This window comes from Arvicanthis niloticus, chromosome 25 (assembly GCF_011762505.2).
Source record: "Arvicanthis niloticus isolate mArvNil1 chromosome 25, mArvNil1.pat.X, whole genome shotgun sequence".
NCBI classification, from domain to species: domain Eukaryota; kingdom Metazoa; phylum Chordata; class Mammalia; order Rodentia; family Muridae; genus Arvicanthis; species Arvicanthis niloticus.
Window position 1 is genome coordinate 35,351,615 of NC_133433.1, and position 21,100 is coordinate 35,372,714.

The following is a 21,100-nucleotide window of genomic DNA, read 5'->3' on the forward strand; positions in this document are numbered from 1 at the left end:
TCCTGTACCTGTTTTGTGTTGGAACATCTTGTGACAATAAATTAAAGCCTTTTAGAAATCTACTAACTTAGCAGACCACTAGCTTCTGCCAACCCAAGAGCTAAAACTGCCATAAGACAACATCCTGGGCCTATAGGAAGCTTTCCCGCCCTGCCATACCCACACTCCCTGATGTACAGACAAATGCAGTTTAAATTTGACTTGATGTGTGACTTTCTTTGTTCTGTAAGACTATAAAAAGTTCATAAAAACTTTTTGCCAGGGTAACCTCCATCTGTTCTCCCAGACCACGGTCACTCAGAAGCGGCTCTAGAAGAAATGATTTTACTCCCTTTAAGAAGAGAACTCTGCTTTTTGCATGGCAATAAAGATCTACAGAGACTCATTGAAATAATCACCAAAAGCAACTTCTAGGAGTCTTTTACATTGGGGCCCTATCTCGTGTCCACAGTTCTAGTAAGTAAATAAGTGGATTTTTAGAACTGGGTTGTTAGATCTCTCTGCATGTGCTCTGTATCATTTGTTCCCGGCCGAGCTCGCACAGCTTCATAAATGAGAATTAAGAACCAATGTCTCTATGATCCGCATTTAAGACTCTATCAGAAGCCTGTGACGCTAGCTAGCATAACTGTAACCTAACCCATGCTGCCTTTGCTCTCGCTCGGGCTCAGCTACAGTACAAGAGCCCTGCTTTAGAGAAGCTGAGGCCTCTGGCAAAACCTCCAACTATGCTTTGCTGGGAAATGACTCCAACAAATAATCAGTCCACGCAGTCATAAGCCACACTGCGTGACCATCCTTGTCTCAGTCTCAGTTCTCCACTACTGTCATTGTCTCCCTCAAGGAACTACATTTCTACATCTGACTGTTAGAGGACACAGGAGGGAGCAGGAGACTCCACGATGAAGCAATCCAATTCCAGGAAGATGGCGCAGACGAACCTGATGGGGATTTCGTCATCACTGTCCAGGTGCAGCAGCCGCCCCTGCAAACGCCTCTCCTCACTCCGGAGCTGCTTCCTCATTTCTGATAACTCCATAATCACATTTTTTTTCTCCTCTGCAAATTCCCATTGAGTTTAAAAAAAAAAAAAAAACACAAAAAGAGCAATAGATTAACTACCAAATACAATCTGACCTTTCATAAAGCTAAAAGACTCAGAGAAATGTTTATAGATGCTACTTGTGTGTTTACATACATACACATCATGATGTACATCATTAGGATCCACAGTCTGACTTAGGGAGATGTTGTTGGGTCTACAGAGGGCTGACTGCCACTTATGCAAGACATGGGGGTAGGGAGCAGCACTTTCCCTATCACTTTTGCAACTTTCTAACCCTCGGTAATTACTGTATATAGCCTCTCATTTATGGGAGTCCCACCTACCTTCTGCACGGAGCTGGTTCTTCCTTGCAGGTACTGGAGGAGACTGCGCCCGGGACATGGAGCTTTCCTGTGGGCAACGAGACAGACACAGCATCTCTTCCCTATTCCTAAGTATAAAAGGAAAGCAAACTCTACACTGTAAACCACAGAGAAGGCTCCTTGGCTCTAGCCAATGATAATCCCTATGTGCTATGCTGTACCTGTTAAGTGTCTTCCGTCTCCCACTACTCTCATTTTTGCAGCCTTTTCTAAGTAAGTGTACTCCTCCCAGCCCATGCACAAAGCCTCCCCTTCTTCACCATCAACCGCCCATCAGCATCTTCCCTTCACAGCTAGGCTTCACAGGGTTGGAGGGATGGCTCAGCTGTTAAGAGCACTTACTGTTTTCTTCAGAAAAGAATAATAAAGGCTTATTTCTGGGGTCTACTTCCTTACCCCCATTCACATTCCTTACCCCCATATACAGCTGCATCTGCCTCCACACCCATTGCTTCCATGGGACTGCCCTTATCAAATAAGGTGATAGGAGGGGCTCTAGCCACCCCAGGCATGGCGAACATGGCTCTGGCAGGCCATGTCCTTCTCCCCCAGTCCCTCTACCTTGTTAAAAGCCACTAGATGACATTTCTAAAGCTGGCCACTAAGGTTTATTCCATTATGTGGCCACTTCCTCCTCCTGAGGCTGACTACCAAGGTCCAGCTATCAAAGTATTGAAGTCCAGTGATCCAAAGTCCCCTTTGGGTCACCTAATTAACATGCCTAATTACAATTAAACACCTCATCCTAACACAGGTTTCCCCTTTTACCTTTATAAACCACTACTTTCCTATGGACCATCTCTGTCTCTTCTATCCTGAGGCAGACGTTTGTCTTCCACTCCAGAACAAATAACCCTTTCCTCATCTCCCCTCTTCCCCTCCCCGCTTCCTCATCTTCTCTCTTCTGTCTCTGTCTCTTATTCCCTGCTCTTTGTCCCTCTGGAGCAAATGAATCTCCTTTATGCTAAGAAACTGGTCTCGGGGTGTCTTGTACTGATACTGGTCTTTTCAAGTCTCTCCAAGCCACATACTCAGTGGGCCATTTCATCCTGAATTTCCCTGGTGAGTAACAACTAGCACAGCTGACACTTTCTGTCTGTATCTCCCCTCTGCTGTTCAAACACTGTTAGCTTCCTCAAACTTCTGTCTTTAGCCCTTTTTACTCAACATACACACCCTGTACAATCACATTAATTTAGTAAGCACCAATGTTAACTGCTTCCCAAGCTATAAATCCAGTCTAAAATGCTTTCCTTAACTACAACTCAGTTTTCAAACTCCAACTCTGTATAACCATCACCAGAAACCTGAAAAGTATCCCTGACCTCTTACCACCATAAATCCTCAATCTCACCTTTGGACTTCCACAAAAGCATCTTGTCCTGTGCTTAGTCTTCCCTACCCAGGAGAAGAACATTATTCAAGCACAAGTGCCCACACCATTCTCCTTTAACGTCACAAGGATTCCTATGATTTTCAACCACAGAGCAAATGAATCAGACTGTCTGAAGTAGAATTCAAGAAAATGTTTGTAGCTCACTGTTGCGCTTATTCTAGTCATCCACATCTTTGCAATCCACAAGCCTGTGGAGCAAAGTTACAATGCACAACACGTTCCACCCCGCCACAGGTAGCAGCTCTACCCCCAGCTGCCTGTGCACAAAGATATCATCAGGCCAGGCCAAACCAAACCACAGGAGGCTCTTCATATGGCTTGCCCCATCTTTGAGTTTGCAGATGCTCAAAGTCAAACCTTCCTAGTTTCCTTTTATAACTGTAGATTAGTCTAAACATAAGGGAACCCACAAGTATAACTACAGCTAGTTAGAACATAGTTTTCCAAGACTTTCTTAGCCAAGCAAGGAGGCAAACAACTTTAATCCCAGCATGTGGGAGGCAGAGTTGAGCAGTTGTCTGTGGGCTAGAGGCCAGCTTAGTCTACATAACAAATTCCAGGACAGCCAAGGACACAGAATGAGACCCTGACTCAAAACAAACACATGACAACAATGACAAGAACAACACACAGACATTCTTAAGGAGCTGTGACAAAGCAACACCATTTGCTTTAACTGACTGTGGCTTCCTTAAGAATTTAGGGCATCAAGGGCTATCAACATGCACACTCAGGAGAACCTCATACAGTACCCATCCCAAAGAACTCAGGATTAACTCTGAGAAAAAAGTATATACATGAATGAAGGAACTTATGATGGTGTCGACTGAAGGAGGTCTTTGGAGTTTGCTTGCAATTTTGTTCTGAAGAGCAGGAACTACAGGAGAAGGTTCTCTCAAGTGCTGAAAAAAAAATTCTCTCTGTACATATATATGTATATATACATATACACACATACACATACATTATATATCAATAGTTACAATAGTCAAATTTGCAATATAATACATTAAAAAAAATGAATCACAAGGTAAATAAAATTGAAAGGCACTATTTTTTGTTGGTATATTTGCAGGCAGTCAGTGGCAAGCTGCTGTGAGCTCACATCCACATGGCTCTGGTCTACAGACTGGATCTAGGCAGCTGAACACAGGGCCAGAGTAGCAAGACTGAAAATGGCCACTAACTAGGTTAAAAACTCCAGCTGTGGCACACCTCGCACATGACAGCAACAGTATCCACACTCAGTTGAAGCCCTCCTTTCTTCCCCTTTTCTAACTATTCACGACCCTGCCAGGCCAGCACCCGGGCCTGACATGACTCTGTCCAAGACATACCTTTGTTTCCTCTCCGAGAATAGTTTCTCTCTCGTAGTAGTGCTGAAGTTGCAGGTTGTGCTTTTCTTCCTCTTCCTTCTTCTTCCTCTCTGCCTCCTTCCGACGCTCCTCCGCTAACCGAATAAGCTCTTCATTTTTCAGCCTTTGCTTTAAAATGTAAAAAAGACACACTTGTTGCATGCATTTGCAGTACATTGAAAAATGCTACTTTGTCTAAAAGTAAAATTGAATATATGAAAGATACAGTGTTCTACAAAATGAAGATACTATCTATTTAATAAAATAGATAATATCTATTTAATAAAATAACTTTTTTTAATAAAATAACTTTTTCTTTTATCAGCCTAGAGTTAAAAACAATTTGCCTCTTTTTAAATTAAAATAATACACACTATAGACAACAAAGGGCAGTTTAAAATGGATTTCAAGATAGCAGTTGTCTCATACACTACCACACATCTTCCCAAGTCAACATAAATCTTCTGCCACCCCCAGGCTGGAGAACAGACACACCTCCTCCTCCTTCTCCCTCCTCCGCTCCTGCTCCTCCTCGTACTCTTGCTGAATCCTTGCCCTCTGCTCCGCCAGCCGCTTTTCTTCCTTCTCTTCAGCAACTCTCAGCTTCTCGCGCTCCGCTTCTTCTCTTTGTCTCTTTTCCTCAATCTAAGGAATTGGGCTCAGTGATTATCTTGCTCACCTACTGACAAGTTAGAATATCACTTTTTCTTGGATGCCTTCTATTTCCAAGTTCTCGATTTTTTGGGTGTCCTGCATTGTACTTGGAAGGACACAGGATACTATTAAAAGCTGCCAGTCAAATTCATCTCTGCTTAAACTCGATATTCTCACCTAGTAAGAGGTATTAACGTTCTCTCTCCAAAGTGTTCAGGGATTAATGAGAAGATGTAAGGAGCACACTAGTTCTTCCTGCACAGAAGGTGCTGAGGACACCATGTTCTATTATTCTACAGTGATTCCCACTACATGTCAATAGGCTTGACCGTGAAGAGAATCCCCACACAGGAGTTAACCAAGTGTGTTATTAGCCTCTGTACGAAGAGTCATTTCTTCGCACTGCTTTCTTTTTTCCCCACTGGCAGGTAAAGAGCAACTGAAATCCCAAGTGATGGGAAGCAGCTCAGGAGCAGGCCCTGCCTGCACTCAGAACTGGGAGGCCATGCTCCCTCCAAGATATGTGCAGAGGACGGACAGAGAACCAGAGGGTACCAGAATTAAACTTATCTCCAATAATCCTCTGAAAACAGAAAACATGGTGAGAAAATATTCTAAAGCAGAGCATATGTACAGGAGGCAGCCCTCAGAAACAGTACATAATGCCCTCTGTGGAGAAAGCAGGAAAAATGGCAGAATGGGTTTTTTTTTTTTTTTAACAATTAAAACTATTAATTTTCTAGTGTTCTGAAAGAAAGTTCACTCTGAGGTTGCCCTTGAAGTCTGTAAGTAACCCAGGATGGCCTCAACCTTAGGGTGATCCTCTTGACTTAGCCTCTGAAGTGCTAGGATTACAGGTGTGCCCATCAGGCCCATCTGCTATTGGATTCTTATGATCAGCTTGAAGCCATCCTTACAGATTATAATTATTACCACTGCTTATAGATCTGTTGTTCAAATATTTATTTTTCTGAAATTATACCATTTTCTCTTTCCTCCCTCCTACTCCCTATTCTCTCAAATTCATGATACACACACACACACATGCACACACACGCACACACATGCACACAATCATACTCAGTCCATATAATGTTGCTTTAAGTGTATGGTTTCAAGGCTAAGTACTTGGTACTGGATAAGCAGCTGGTATGCTCTTCCCTAAGGAAGATAACTTCTCCTGCTTTCAACATTCCTTAGTTGCCTGTAATTCTCTGTCTCGGGTTGAGGCCCCTGGGTATTTTGCCCTTCTGTGTTAGTATGTTTATTGGTGCTGTACTTGTTCAGGTCTTGCATAGGTAGCCATGTGGATGCAGGGATCACCTAGGAAGATTCTAAGAGGGAAAGGAACAGGGAGTCTGTTGAGAGACTGTGTCAGATTAGATTTTACATTTTCACTATAGAAGGTATTTTTATGCCATCTGAATTTCCTGTAGCTTTGAGGTTGCATGATGATAATGTTCTACATAATAAGAAATTGACTCTTCCTACATGAACTGTGAGTTACCAACTACAGCCTCTCCTGATACTTATCATGACAGCTAAATGTGCAGCCTAATATTCAGTATCAAGCGTGTGCAGACACCAAGTACGGCAAATCCAGAGACAGCACTGACAATGCAGCACAGTGTCAGACCCAAACCTGGGCTATCTTCTCCTTCTCCCATGGGAAAGAACAAACAACAAAATTACAGAGGAAACCTGCTATGTTTAATCAAGTACTGCCAACATAAGTATTGACAAGCCAAATATCTAATAGACACAGTCTAGTACCAACAGAAATACTAATTGTTTTTAAAATGAAGAAAATTCTCTTCTAGGCCAGTTTTCAAACTACATAAGACAAAAGTATTTGATAAAATGTTTGAATTTTTAATTTTTTTCATTAAATTATTAAAAACTTTTAATTTTTTAAAGCTATACTTAAAACTCACTCATAAATGTTATTTACTCAGTGTGAATAGCAGCAAGGCTTCTGATACAGTAAGATAACTCTTACTTATTTGTGCAAATCCTTGGCTAAAGCTTCTTTTCTTGCTTTTATGAAAAATTTGCTCATTTTAAAACATTTATTTCAATTCTTAAGTTTTAGACATTTTCTGTAAGATATTAACCAATAGTATTAATAAATACCATTTAGCTGCTTGGGATTCTATGTGATTTGTGACTGAAGACAAAAAGGATTTTGTGACCACTAAGAAAACAAATTGAGAAATCACCATCCAAGAGTAATATATTCAGCAGGGCAGTGGTGGCATATGCCTTAAATCCCAGAACCCAGGAGACAAGGTGAGTGCCACGAAAGCCAGGGCTGTTACATAGAGAAACCCTTTTTCAAAAAACAAACAAGCAATCAAAAAACCCAAACAGAGTTCTCTCCTCATAAATGCATGGAGGATTCACGAGGAGGAGTGCAAGGGATCAATGTGACGGTGGAAGCCTCCTCTCTCGTAGTGACTTTCTAGAGGAAAGACTTCCTAGTGGCCCCATAGATGAGACTGCATTAACAAAGACAGGCTTCATAAGTTAGAAACTCCATCTGTGCTTTAGCTGCAGGTCCTAAAATAGAGATACTGTCTGTAGAAAATCTAACATGTAACAATAACCTACACATGTAAAAGTATTTTGTGAACAATAAAGTGATTTAAAAACTAACATCTGAAAATTGTACCTTACCCTGTATAAAATAAACTTAGAAAATAACTTACATTTTGAATTTGCTGTTGTCATGGTAACAGGACTACCACAGCTGATTCTGCACCACACCCAACCTGCTGACCGAGTGTCTGACATCTTTGGGACTCTATTGTCTGTCACACTCTCTGTGAGTCATTTCCCTACAGACACTCACTGCTTCTGGTCTACCCAGTCCTCCAGTAAAAAAATTTATACCAAAGGGAAAAAATGTTTTCAGGCCACTTTGAGATGTACGTGTGTAGGTGTAGAGAGATGGGTGGGAAAGAAAGAAACCCAAGTCCCTTATGAGCAGACGTCTCAGTCATGTGGACTCCATCTTCTACTCAGCGCAAAGCCAATACTGTGGATTCCTCAAGCCCATTGCTTAGGAAACACTAGATGCTTAAGTGCTTTCTTTGGGAATAGTTTAAATATTTCACTACTTTAAATGACATACCTGCCTAATAAAAAAAAAGATGCATATAACTGCAAAATGTCATTATATTATATGTAAATGTTTTGTCTTCTGAGACCCTGACTGGCCTAATTCTCAATCCTCCTGCTTAGTCAGAGTGCTGAAATTGCATGCCTATACCACTAAACTCAGGTGAAATGTAACTTCTGTTTGTTTATAATCTGTACTGAGCCAATGATATCACATCTGTTGGGAGAAGCAGGGCTTAACTTTCTTCTCTAACAAGCATATAGATAGATTCACCCTGTATCTCTGAAGTGGATTTTAGAAATCCTCGCATTCATCGCTTTACCAACTATTGATCCTCTAATGAAGTTTAGGAAAGAGTCTGATATGACTAAATAATGTGATTTTAGCGTTACCTGGACCTGACAGAAACTAGACATTTCAGTTACCTACATAGCAGTTTAGAAATTAGTGCACAATGAATAAAATTCTTGCAAGTTTAGTTTATTATTATATTCATTAAGAGTTGGAACTATAACCAAACAAGGCTTTCACCTGAAAACGAAGAAAATTCTTGTATAATTCTTGCTGTTTAATCTGAAGCTCGCTGAGCGGCTCACCGAATGTGTTTCCCCGGGCAAAAGGAGAGCTTTGTGTTTGCAAAGGACCTTCAAAAGACAGTTTGCAAAAACATACTGTTAGGAAAGGAACAATCTGCTAATAAACCCACATTACGAAAAGAAGTACTACATGCAGCAGTCCTGAGGTTCAGGTCAGAACAGAAGGTGAGGTAAGTGTGAGGGGACATAGAGGCCAGCGAGAGAAAGCAGTGAGTCAGACAAACGTGTGTAAAGGGAATGTGCACGCTAACAGCACAGGCAGGATAGTGCTGCTCATGAAGGAAATGCACACGAATCTCCTCTACGTGAGAATATCTCTGAGGGGTTGAGAACACACCTCAGTAGCAGGGCATTTGCTCAGGCGCTCGATTCAAGCCCCAGAATTGAAAGGGTAAAAAAGGAGGGAAAGAAAAAGTTCTTAAATTTTAAGTTAGTCTAACTATAATAATAGGATTTAGATTTACTCTTAAAACTGCTGAAATCAGTGCTTTACTGGCAGCACAAAGCCTCAGGTTCTATCTGTAGCACACAGAGCACTTTTTAAAGGGATATACATGTGGCAATAGGCTGCTGTAGTGTACGCTCCTTATGAATAGCCTTATATAGTCTCAAAGGGAAAACATTGTTTCAAGAAAGCTATTTGAAAAACAATCATTCCCTAGAAATCTCTTTGAATGCAGAAAGAAAGAAAAAAAAAAAGGTGACAAGTTAAATTTCCCATAAATTTTTATGTGATTCTTAAATTATTGATTTATTGCTTTTGTTGTTTGATTGGTTAGTTGGTTTAGTTAGTTGAAACAATGTCTTACTATGTTATATGTCCATGGCCGCTCTGAAATCACTGCGTAGACTAGGGTAGCCTTAAATCTGCAGCAATCCTCCCACCTCGGCCTCCTAAGAGCTAGACTTACAGACATGCATCCTCTCGCCCAGCTGCTGACTCAGTCTTACTCCTGTCAAGTTACAATATCTATTCTCTGCTTGGGTCATCTCATGTCGGACAACATTTAACAGTTCAGCTCTGCTCTGCCTTTGTATTTAAATTCACTAATGTTTAGTTAACTGAATTCACGGAAAGTCACATTAAGACTTGAAAATTATGAGAATTCTTTTCCCTAGAAACCTGTTCTACTAAATGTAAACTGAGCCTACGAAGAGAACCTTAAACCTGTAGGAAGCTCAGCGTGAACCGCTGAGTGCTCTCTTTTACCTTAATTTCCCTCAAAGTTGATTTTTGTGACAACTAAAGGAAAAAAATATGGATGAAATAAATCCTTTGGGGGCGACTTTTCTCACAACTATAGGGAACTAGTACTATTAGAAAATACACATGAAACTAGATACCACAGTAACCACACAAAAACAACTGAAGCCAAGCTAGTATTGGATTTCATAGCAGTTCACTTAGGAGCCATAAAGTAAAAGACAAAAAAACCCTAACAATGAGCCAGGTAAGCCAGGTAGGGTGGTATACACCTGTAGTCCCAGCCCACAGTGAGAACCTGTCTTAGCTTTTCACTCCAAAAAAAAAAAAAAAAAAAAACAAAACCCCACCCTCCTTCCCTGGGCCTAATGAGACGGAGAGAGAGCACACACCTTCAGTCCTAGCACTGGGAGGCAGAGGCTGGGAGGTCTCTGTCAGTTTTAAGACTAGCCAGATGACATAGTGAGTTCCAGACCAACCAGGACTACATAGTGCATGGAAGCTTGAAAGCATAAATTAGGAAAACTTTGAGATATACTCAAGTTTCCCAAAGCCTTTTAAACTAGTAAACAGCACAGGTCCATGTACACATGCACACACATGTGTGCACACACGTGTACGCATTCATAGACACACATAAATATGTTGGGGCAGGAAGTGTTCATGGACCCCAAGAGACGAGCAAGGAGCAGACTTCCATGCAACTGTACTGGATAGTTCTTACACACGAGCTTGGGCCACACCTCCGTGTCTGATGCAGAAGAGTGGGAGCCCCAGCTCTCAACTGCACAAGGCTTTATAGAAAATGGCAAGCAAGTGAGGAGGTTTGAGCCTGGCGAGCATCTAATTGTATGACTATTGTAAGCCAACAGGTGGGTGCTCTGAAGCAAAACCATGAACAATCACAAACGGTCTGAAAGTACATCTGAGACAATCAGACTAATCTTTGATTGACTGTTGCTAGGAAGCAGCTAGGGAATAACTCTGGGGTATGGGCCAAGGACAAGCCATGGGGTCCTTCCTGGGACTTGGGTGCAACTTGGGTTCAGGTCAAGTTCTCAGGCATTTTTCTCTTAAGATGGAGTAGATCTGGCCTCTCAGTGCTCATACACATATCTATGGCACAGCACAAATGAGGTGGCCTTGGATAGTTTCTTAAATTGACAAAATTTAGTTTAGTTAATGGTTAGGGAAATAAAGTCTAGAAAATTTCAATTCAAATAAAATGAGAATACTGACATTTTGTGATATTTTTAAAGTTATCATTAGCGCCCACCAGAAGAAAGCCTGGCATACTACAGGAAAACTATACAGGTCAAAATTGTCTGGGCACATTCAATCAGGCTTATTCTCTTAGGAAGGGGGTCATGGTAATTGTTTATTTCCCAGTGTCTGTATCTTGTAAGTAAATGCTCAAGAAAGAGGAAAGGCTTAATCCTCCTTGGAACAGCAAACACTACTGTGTATGCAGAGACAGAGCCACAGCCCATAGATCCCACAAGCAGCAGACAAGAAGCACAGCAATAAACAGCAGCAATTACATGAAAAAGTATCTGTTGTTCCTACTGTACACTGGACTATTGCAGATTAAGAAATTAATAATTGTAACAAAATCAAAGGTTCTAATTTTAGAGTTCCAAAAATTGAAGCTAGAAGCAAACAGTAAAAGTCTACTATGGATCCGAGTGGACATGTTCTTCCAGCAGTCAGAACAATGGACAGGGCTGCCTACAGAAACAGCAAACCACTGTCTTCAAAGTGCCGGCATGAAGGGACTGCTGAGGTCAGCACCGCAGCCCCCGTTGACCTGCAGGGCTGCCAGCAAGTCACATGAGCTAGAAAACTAGACTGCAGGATTCGTCAGGGACATGTCAAAGGAACTTTCCTATAATCAAAATTTCCCCTATAATCAGAACTTCTAGGAAAACGTAAAAGCAGATTTAAAACAACAATAAAACTGCAAATGAGCAAAAGCAGAATTTTATAGTACAGTCTTTTATCAGCACCAATACATAGTGCAAAGTGTATATTGTCTACATTTGCTTTGATTTTTAAATGTATAGAACACACTCACATATATGTGGTAAGATACTGAGTAATTTCAGCTCACAGCAACTTTTAGGACACTGCTTCATGTCTGTCAGCTTTACTCATCCTCACAGATGTAACCTGACACTGAATGTCTAGTTACTTCTTTTTCTGTACAATGTGGAGGACAAGTGATCACTTAAACAAAAAAAAAAAAATTAATTTCTTCTATAATTTATACTAACAGGACAAATACTTTCTCACTGATGCAGTCAGTGCTGTGTATATGTGCAAAGAAAGGCCCCTCAAGTATCAAAAGAAGAACGTTAACAGTGGCTGCACACATAGCACACCACAGAGTGGGGAAGAGCGCCATGTTAGAAGCAACCTTTCTCTATTCTCTTTAGAAAGAAAATATATTATGCTTCCTAACGTAAACAACGTCTCAGTAAGAATTTTATCAAAGAAGAGAAATGAAATGTTACTGAACAGCATTAGAAATTATTTTTTTAAATATAAATGTGATTAAAAACCTGAGTTTTTATTTGCAGAATCTTCTAGGTTCTCAGCATTTGAAGTGGCTAAATTTTGGTCTATAGATACAACAGCCCTTTTATCTTCATATGTTCTTGCATCTGGGTTATGGTAGGCATCTATATTCTGTCTGTGCATCCTATTCAAATCAGCTGAGAGGGAAAAATAATCCATTTATTTCAATAAACACATTTCTGCAATTACTCTTAAACTAAACAATACATTTTTAAATAAGAAATCAGGAGGAAAAACAAGAAAAGGCTGGCAGTGACCGGATGATGGCTGCAACTCTGACGCAACCTCACTAAAACTATAAAGAAACTATGAAATCAACTCAAAACTAGGACAGAAGTTAAGGACACATAAATGATTGACATTTGATCAAAAGTGACATTAACATAATCACTCTCAATTCAGAAATCAGAATCTCTTTAGTATATAACAAACTTAGTGAAACTTAAGTCAGTAAAACCTGTCCCACACCATCAGCTCTCCTAAAAACAACTAACAAGAAAGCATATTTACATGGAGTGTTAGAATGTACCCAGAAATTCTTTACTTAGCAACCTTTACTTAAAATGTGGAACTCACGTCTCTTCATTACCATGGTCTCCTTATCATCGCATGTCAGCATGGGACACTGCAGGGGCTGATCCCAGACTTCTGGGGCTGACTCACAAAAGACATGGCTACATTTTCTCTGATCGCTGGACGCACGGGAGGGAAAGCCTATCACAATGACACTGAAGGAGGATGCTATGGAGAGATCTGAAGGTAAGAAACTGAAGCTTCCTGAGCTGTACATGGGGTCATGGTGGGAAACAATCTCGAGCTAAAGGATAATACATAAACAACCAGGAAAAACCACGCAAAAACTCACTAAAGAACCACAAAGTGGTGCAGTTCTTATTTAAAACACTACCTTTGGGATGGGTTATTAACTAGCAATATTGACTTGCTGTTTCTCTTAACTATCTAATACCTAGCTCCGTTGGTAGAGTGTCTAGCATGTGTAAACTGAATCAAACCACTAGTCTCAAAAACAGACCTATACAGAATTCAAGTTTTAAAAGTGAATAAACAGGGGCTGGAGAGATGGCTCAGAGGTTAAGACCACTCGCTAGCTACTCTTCCAGAGGTCCCAAGTTCAGTTCCCAGAAGCCACATGGCAACTCACAACTGTCAGTAACTCCAGTTCCAAAGGATCTGGAACCATTGCTCAAACACTCATGCAGGCAAACACTCATGCAGTGTACATAAAAATAAATATTTTTTAAAGTGCACACACACATACACATCCCTCTCTACCTACTCCTCCCAAAACACTGGGATAATAACAATAAAAGTAAACTTAATTATTTATCAGGAAGAATATTACACTCAAGGATGTATTCTGAATGTGTCGCAAGTTTAAGATACCATATAGAATAGTCCAAATAGCATGTAAATATACACAGAAAAACAAAGCTCGGTATATGACAATTTACATCACCATATTACATTTAGGACATCTTGAACTTAGCAAATAAATAAGAGCTTCAAAGACAAACATGAGTAGGAAAGAATAGTAAACAGAAAAGGGAGCCAACGAGATGTATCTATTGGTTAAAAAGGTGACTGTCTCTCGCGCAAGCCTGACAACCTGAGTCTAATTGCTGGAACACAACCATAGAAACACAGATGTAGATGTGATGGTGGCTCCCATCTCCAATCCCAGCTATCCTACAACAAAATACAGGAAAATTGCCAGGAACCTCAGAAGTTGGTGGAAGCCAGCTATCCTGGTATTTGCATAGCTACACAGTGAGAGCCACCTCAGAAAGGTAGACAAGAGTTATTCTCTGACCTCTGCATGTGCATCATGACATGTACATGCCCACATACTCTCTCTTATACACACAAATACTGAAAAAGAAGAAAAAAGAGGAAAGCCAGGCATGGTGGTGCATTCCTTTAATCCCAGTACTTGGGAGGCAGAGGCAGGTAGATCTCTGAGTTTGAGGCCAGCCTGGTCTACATAAGTGAGTCCAGGATAGCCAGGATCATTACACAGAGAAACCCTGTCTCAAAAGACAGACAGATACATGGACGGACAGATGGAGGGAGGGGAAGGAAGAGGAGGAAGGAGGGGAGGAGAAGGAGAGAGAGAGGACGGGGGGGGGGGGAGGAGGGAGTGAAAGAGAGAGGGAGGAGAAGGGGAGGTGGCTGAGAAGTTAAAAACTTGTACCAGTTTATGAGAACACCAGTTTGGATCCCAATACCCAAATTGGCAGCTCACAAGCACCTCTTCTGACCTCCATGGGAATGAATGAGGAGATACACACACACACACAAACACACACACCTTTTATAAAAGGAAAAAGTATACCTAGGACCCACAGAGTAAAGAGAGACCAACTCCCACAGACTGTCCTCTGCCCTGTGCCCACGCGCACACCCACCCTGCATCAGGTGGGGGAGGAGGCTGAGGAGGGCGTTAAATATAATCCAAGAACTTAATGTCCACAATGCACATGTCAGTAAACATCACCACCAAACTCATTCTTCATACAAATATGCAAGGGAAAAGGAAAGGGGCTGGCAGATGGCTCCTGGACTAAGGCACCTGTCAAGCAAGCAGCAGCTGGGAGGCCTCGAGCTCACACCTTAGACCACACAAAACTGCTGGCCGGCAATGGAGACCTGGCTGTAGTTTCAGCTCTCACAAGTTGTAGAAACAAAAGGCTACTGGAGAAAGCTGGCTACCTATACTAGCCATATTGTGAGCTCTGGGTTCGACTGGGGGACCTTGCCTCAGTGACAATTCGGTAATTATGGAAAACTCCCAATAACAACTTCTCCTTGAGACACAGGTACATACTGAACACACACACACATGCACCCACCCACACATACAGTCTCAAGTAACACCACTATAATCACTTAAATTCTGCAAAGCTCCACCACCAAAACAGATCCATCTCTCATATACCCAACCTACAATCCCTGGGCAGGTTCTTTATTCTTTATTATTTTGAGAATGTGATAGAATGGAAATGTACAAAAGTAACTGTCAGGATGGATCTTTACTTACCAGAACTTTTGACTTTTCCAAATTATGAGCATCAACAATTCATTCCTATGTACTGCTAAGTAGTGCCCCCCCACACACACACATACACATACAGAATGAATAAGCTTACCCATTTACCTACACAAACATTTTACAGTATCTTGGCTTTTATAACTTTAAGTACAGAGTACTGATGAATAAAGAACAATGAATTTTTTATGGTACAATTAAAACAGGTGTTTACTTTAAAACATTTTGTTCTGCCTTACTTCATTAATAAGTATTCACCCTTAAAAAGATGTAAGAAAATGAGAGGTGAAGACTCGAATTCTTTAGTTTTTCTCCATCAGGAGAACAAAAGTAAAGACAGAAGAGAAGCCCGAAGCCCTCGAGCAAACAGCAGGATTACCGTTAGCTATAAGCACACAGGGTGGGCCATGGTCATCATAGTGCACCTCCCTAAAACATCAATGGAGTAAAGCCAGTCATGTTTCCCCATCTCTAAGATACAAAGCCCACATATAAAACTTGATACTTTTTAGGCACTGACTGGTTACTCTGAAGATGTATTTAAAGCTGTTCCACTGTCCTTGATAAAATACTACACTTTCTCTGTCTCATGTGATGACCATGGCATGAAGTAAACAAACTGAACTCTCAGAGGCAGTGTCTTCATTTCCTCCCAGACACGCAATTCTAAAGCAGTATCTTACAAGTTGAGAATGCACACTTTGCTACAAACTTATCCCAAAACGATATTGCTTAAGACCTCCTGAAAAGTTCTGGGAACTGTTCTATCCAATATAAGTTTTATTACTTTCAGTACTAGTCTGGATGAGCACCAGCTAACATGAATTATCCTCTGCAGTCTGAGGATTGTCATCAGAGGATGGGAAGTGTACTACTGTGCAGAAGAAAGGCTTTCTAACATGTATTATATTCATAGTCAGAGGACCATCTTCTCATTACATCATAAAACAACCCCTTCTTATACAGTCCGACTCCCACCTCTTCCTACTCGACACTCTTTTTTTTTTTGTTGTTTTTTTTTTTGGTTTTTGGTTTTTGGTTTTTGGTTTTTGGTTTTTCAAGACAGGGTTTCTCTGTGTAGCCCTGGCTGTCCTGGAACTCACTCTGTAGACCAGGCTGGCCTCGAACTCAGAAATCCACCTGCCTCTGCCTCCCAAGTGCTGGGATTAAAGGTGTGCACCACCACCGCCCAGCCCCTACTCTCCACTCTTAAACTGTTGGAAATAATTCATTTAAAAGCAAGTTTATGAACACATCATACTTATCAGATTTCCTTTGGCATCTCTGAGAGGAGCACCGCCTCCGCCCTTCCCCCAGGGGTTGTAAATCTTCATTTCAGCTTCTAATTTAGCTTCATATTCTTCTTTTTCTAAACGTTCTTTCTTCCTTCTTGCTTCTCTTTCCCGAATCTTGACAACATAAGATATGCTTAAGTAAATATTGACTTATAAAAGATTGAGATAAGATACTAGCAATATGACTACTTAATTGTTCTAGTAAGAAAAATATACATATATATTTAAGTGTACTTCTTCACTATAAAGTTAAGAGTCATAAATAAGGATGCTGATCTATAAATGCAGGAGCCTGACCTGTAACTTCAAGGAGAACACCTCACCCAAATCCAAGTAGACTGACCCAGAACTCCTAGTAGAGAAGACTCCCAGTCTGAAGACCAACCTGCCTGTCAGCCTCCCCCTCTACTATCAGTCAGACACTCCAATGCAGCCAAGTACTTTGGCCAGCCTGGACCAAGTTCCCATGCCCACTAATCAAGCCAGCCCACAGCAGCTCAGCAACGGAGACTCCACAGAGCCCTGCTCACACCCACTGTGACTACAGCCCTGCCACCTAAGAACAGCCTATAGAATCCAGAGAGCTCTCCATATGCAACAAGAATCTCCTAAGCCTACAGAAAGTTTACTCCAAAGCTCAGAAGTTGCACCTGTCCCTTCCTAGATCACGAATACTTCTGACATCTCCATTCCCATATTAATGACGTGGCCCCCCAGACTGAAAACAAAGCATCATTCAGCTGGCACATAATCTAACATGTTGGGACAACAACAAAGTTCCAAACACACCCAATAACAGTAAGAATAGATATCCATACGAAAATACACCATCAACCTTCTAACTCCAGATGCCTGGATCCCATCAGAAAAACACGAACATGAACAACCTAGACAGCGTATCTCCTCCAGAAAGTAGCCCTCCATCAAAGTCCCTGAAATAAGCAACTTGGCTGATGAACAAGACAGTGATTCCAAATCAGCAGTTATAAGTGTTTGAGAAGCTCTAGGAGGTTACTGAGCAAATGCCAAGATGAAGATTACACAGCACAAGTAAGCTCTGAGTCAAATAGTAAAGAATATGAAAATACAGTTTAATATAGAGATAGAATCTGAAGAAAAACTCATCATGTCCAACAAAGAGGCCAGAGCAAAGCCTCACCTACAGACTGATCAAGGGGAAGACTATCAGATATCAAACACAAGGTAGAAGAAATAAATTTTTCATCTAAAAAACAAACAAAACAACAAAAACAGACCAAAAAAAAAAAAAAAAAAAAAAAAAAAAAAAAAAGCAGAAACAGAACATACTGAACACTAAAAAGACCAAACATACAAACCATAGGTATAGGAGGATAAACCTATTCCACAAAATTGTAGAAGAAAATTTTGCAAATCAAGGGATGAGAGGCATAAAGATTCCTCAGGAACAAAGAAAGAAAGGATATTGGAAACTGCAAAAGTCCAAGTTGTAAATATTGGCAGGCCTATCAGAATAACATCTGAAATTTCAATGGAAAGTTTGAAATTAAGGCCCTGGGTAGAAAGTTCTAAAAGATTACAGATGCCAACCCAGACTACTATACTCAGCAAAACTGTCAGTCATAATAGAAGGGAAAAAAACATTTCATGATTTAAAGAACTTATGCCCATAACATCAGCTCTACAGAGGATACTAGAAGGAATAGTTCAGTCTGAAGAGATGATTATACACACCCAAGAGAGTCCCTTGTACACCTGAGCAGAAAAAGTCTAAGAAAACAACACAACAACAAAACAGGTCTTAATAAACATTCATCAAAAATAACCCTCTCAAAAGCTCCCAATAATAAATGTCTCGATTTCCCAAAAAAAAAAGACACAGACTAATAGACTAGATTAGAAAACTGGATTGATTGGTTTCACCATCAACCATAACCACCATTTCTGATCAAAGTATAGAAAAATGTATTCTTCCAAATAAATAGACAAAGAACAAGCAGGTTTAGCTAGTCTAATATCTCACAAAATAATAAATTGCAAACCAAACTTAGAAGGAAGAGAGAGAGACAGAGAGAGAGAGACAGACAGACAGACATTTCACATTCAATAAAGAAAAAATCCACCAAGAGAATATTACAATTCTAAACACTAAGGTCAAGGGCATCCAAGTTCATAGAAACAGTACTAGATCTAAAATCACAGATTGAACGTGACATGCTGATAGTGGGTAACTTCAATACTCCACTTTCAATTAAAAAACAAGTCATCTAGATAAAATCAAAATAGAGAAGCTCCAGAGTTAAGACACCATAAATTAAGTGGCTCTAACAGACACTTAGAGTAGAACATTCCACCCAAACACAAAAATATATTTTCAGCAGCCATGGAACTTTCTCCAAAATTGACCACATATTAGGACACAAAGTAAGTCTCAACAAATTTAGATAAACTGAAATAACACACTGTATTTTATCTGACCATAAAAGAATAAAGCTGAATATCAATAACAGAAATGGAAAAAGTTACACCCTCCTGTAAGTTAAATAATATCCTACTGAATGAAAATTAGATCAAAGGCAAAATTAAGAAAAAAAATTTTTTAATTTCTAGAACTGATGAAAGTAAAATCTATGGACACAATGAAGGCAGTTCTACGAGCCAGGTGTATGGCATGAAGTGCCTACATCAAATGACTGCAAAGAGCTCACCAATGACTTACTGACGCACTTGGAGACCTTGAGAAACAGGAACAAACAACACACTAAAGAACAGACAAGAAGACAGAATCTAAGTCAGGAATAACATTATCAGAAAAAAAAAAACAAACAAACAAAAGAATCAATGGAATAAAAAGTTGGTTTTTTGTCTTATGGGTTGTTGGTTTTAAAAAAAAAAAAAAAAATTAACAAGATCCGCAAACCTTTAGGCCAAACTGAAAGAGGGAAGGAGGTCTAAATTTTCAAATCAGAGATGAATGCAGAAACATTACAAAAGTTGCTGAGGAAATTCAGAGAGCCTTAAGGACACAATGTAAAAATATGTAGACCAGCACTCAGAAGGCAGAGGCAGATGGATAGATGGATCTCTGGTGAGCATAGTCAGTCACAGACAGACAACAAGACTGTATCCAAAAAAAAAAAAAAAAAAGAAAAAAAGAAAAGAAAACAAAATCAGCATTCCACTAAAATAAAAATTCTTAAAAAAATAAATGAAAAAGCATGAAGTAAATTATTAAAACAGGCCCATAGCTACCAACAAAATAGAAGAAATAATAATCTCCTGACTAAAAATGGCCCATAGCCAACAGAATTAGCACAAGATCCTACCAGATTTTCAAAGAACTTACACCATACTGCCCAAATTGCTCCGTAAAATAGAAGAGGAAGGAGTATTTTCAAATTTCTTTCACAAAATCAGTACTATCTTGATACTGAAACCAAAGATGCAACATAAAAAAGGAAAAAGCACAGGACAGTGTCTCGGATGAGCACAGAGGCCATGTGGTTTGAAGGACAGTGTCTCGGATGAGCACAGAGGCCGTGTGGTTTGAAGGACAGTGTCTCGGATGAGCACAGAGGCCGTGTGGTTTGAAGGACAGTGTCTCGGATGAGCACAGAGGCCGTGTGGTTTGAAGGACAGTGTCTCGGATGAGCACAGAGGCCGTGTGGTTTGAAGGACAGTGTCTCGGATGAGCACAGAGGCTGTGTGGTTTGAAGAGCGGCTCCCATAGATTCATGTATCTGAATCCTCAGTCACCAGAGAGTGAAACTATTTGAGGACTAGGAGTGAGAAGCCTGCAGATCAGGACACAGCTCTCTGTAGCTCTCTCGGCTACTGTTACAGCACTGTGAGTGCTGCCATGCTCCCACCAGACTCTCTGAAATTGTAAGCAAGCCCCCAATTAATGTAATGAGAGTTGCATTGGTCATGGTGTCTCTTTATTGCAATAAAACAGTGACTCAGACAGACACAAAAACAAAAACAAACAAACAAACAAAAAAACAACCTCAATAAAATACTTGAACACCAAATTCAAAAACACACCCAAAAGATTATTCTGGGTCCTCTGCAAAAGTAACAAGTGTTCTTACCCATGAGCCACCTTTTCAGCCCATCCATGGCAATTTTGTTCACTCGTTATGTATATAAAACAAGAATTCTACGGCCATATATATGACTCAGCAGTCGAGTGCTGGACCAACACTACAGGGGCAAAAAAATTAACTTCTTGAATTGGGAAATCTAACTCTATAGAAACATTTAAATATTCTCACTCAAAACCAGATTTTGATTTCCAAAATTAAGTCTTTCTTCTGTAGAAACTTCACATTCATAAAAAACGGTAGTAATTCTTTCTAGATATTTTCCCATGTAAAAGCTGAAAAAAGCTATTTCCCAAGGAGCTGGGGCAGTTAGGAGTAGGTAATC

At 40.3% G+C, this 21,100-nt stretch overlaps 1 protein-coding gene across 17 annotated transcripts in view; it reads right to left on the reverse strand.

Moving 5' to 3' along the window:
* The window catches only part of Cspp1 (centrosome and spindle pole associated protein 1), an 86,075-nt gene that overhangs the window by 12,379 nt on the left and 52,596 nt on the right, over window positions 1-21,100 (reverse strand). For 12 of the 17 annotated variants that reach the window (XR_013107353.1, XM_076924380.1, XM_076924379.1 and 9 more), the window contains 8 exons: window positions 16,660-16,807; window positions 12,316-12,468; window positions 8,486-8,598; window positions 4,675-4,824; window positions 4,162-4,308; window positions 3,622-3,726; window positions 1,390-1,456; window positions 942-1,059 (listed from right to left, as the gene is read on the reverse strand). Coding sequence is in view for 16 of the 17 variants with exons in the window: in XM_076924380.1 (XP_076780495.1) it covers window positions 942-1,059; window positions 1,390-1,456; window positions 3,622-3,726; window positions 4,162-4,308; window positions 4,675-4,824; window positions 8,486-8,598; window positions 12,316-12,468; window positions 16,660-16,807 (1,001 nt within the window). In the remaining variant the exon portion in view is untranslated. The remainder of the gene's footprint in view (window positions 1-941; window positions 1,060-1,389; window positions 1,457-3,621; window positions 3,727-4,161; window positions 4,309-4,674; window positions 4,825-8,485; window positions 8,599-12,315; window positions 12,469-16,659; window positions 16,808-21,100) is intronic. The other 5 variants (XM_076924386.1, XM_076924388.1, XM_076924385.1 and 2 more) reach the window with 2 other exon arrangements.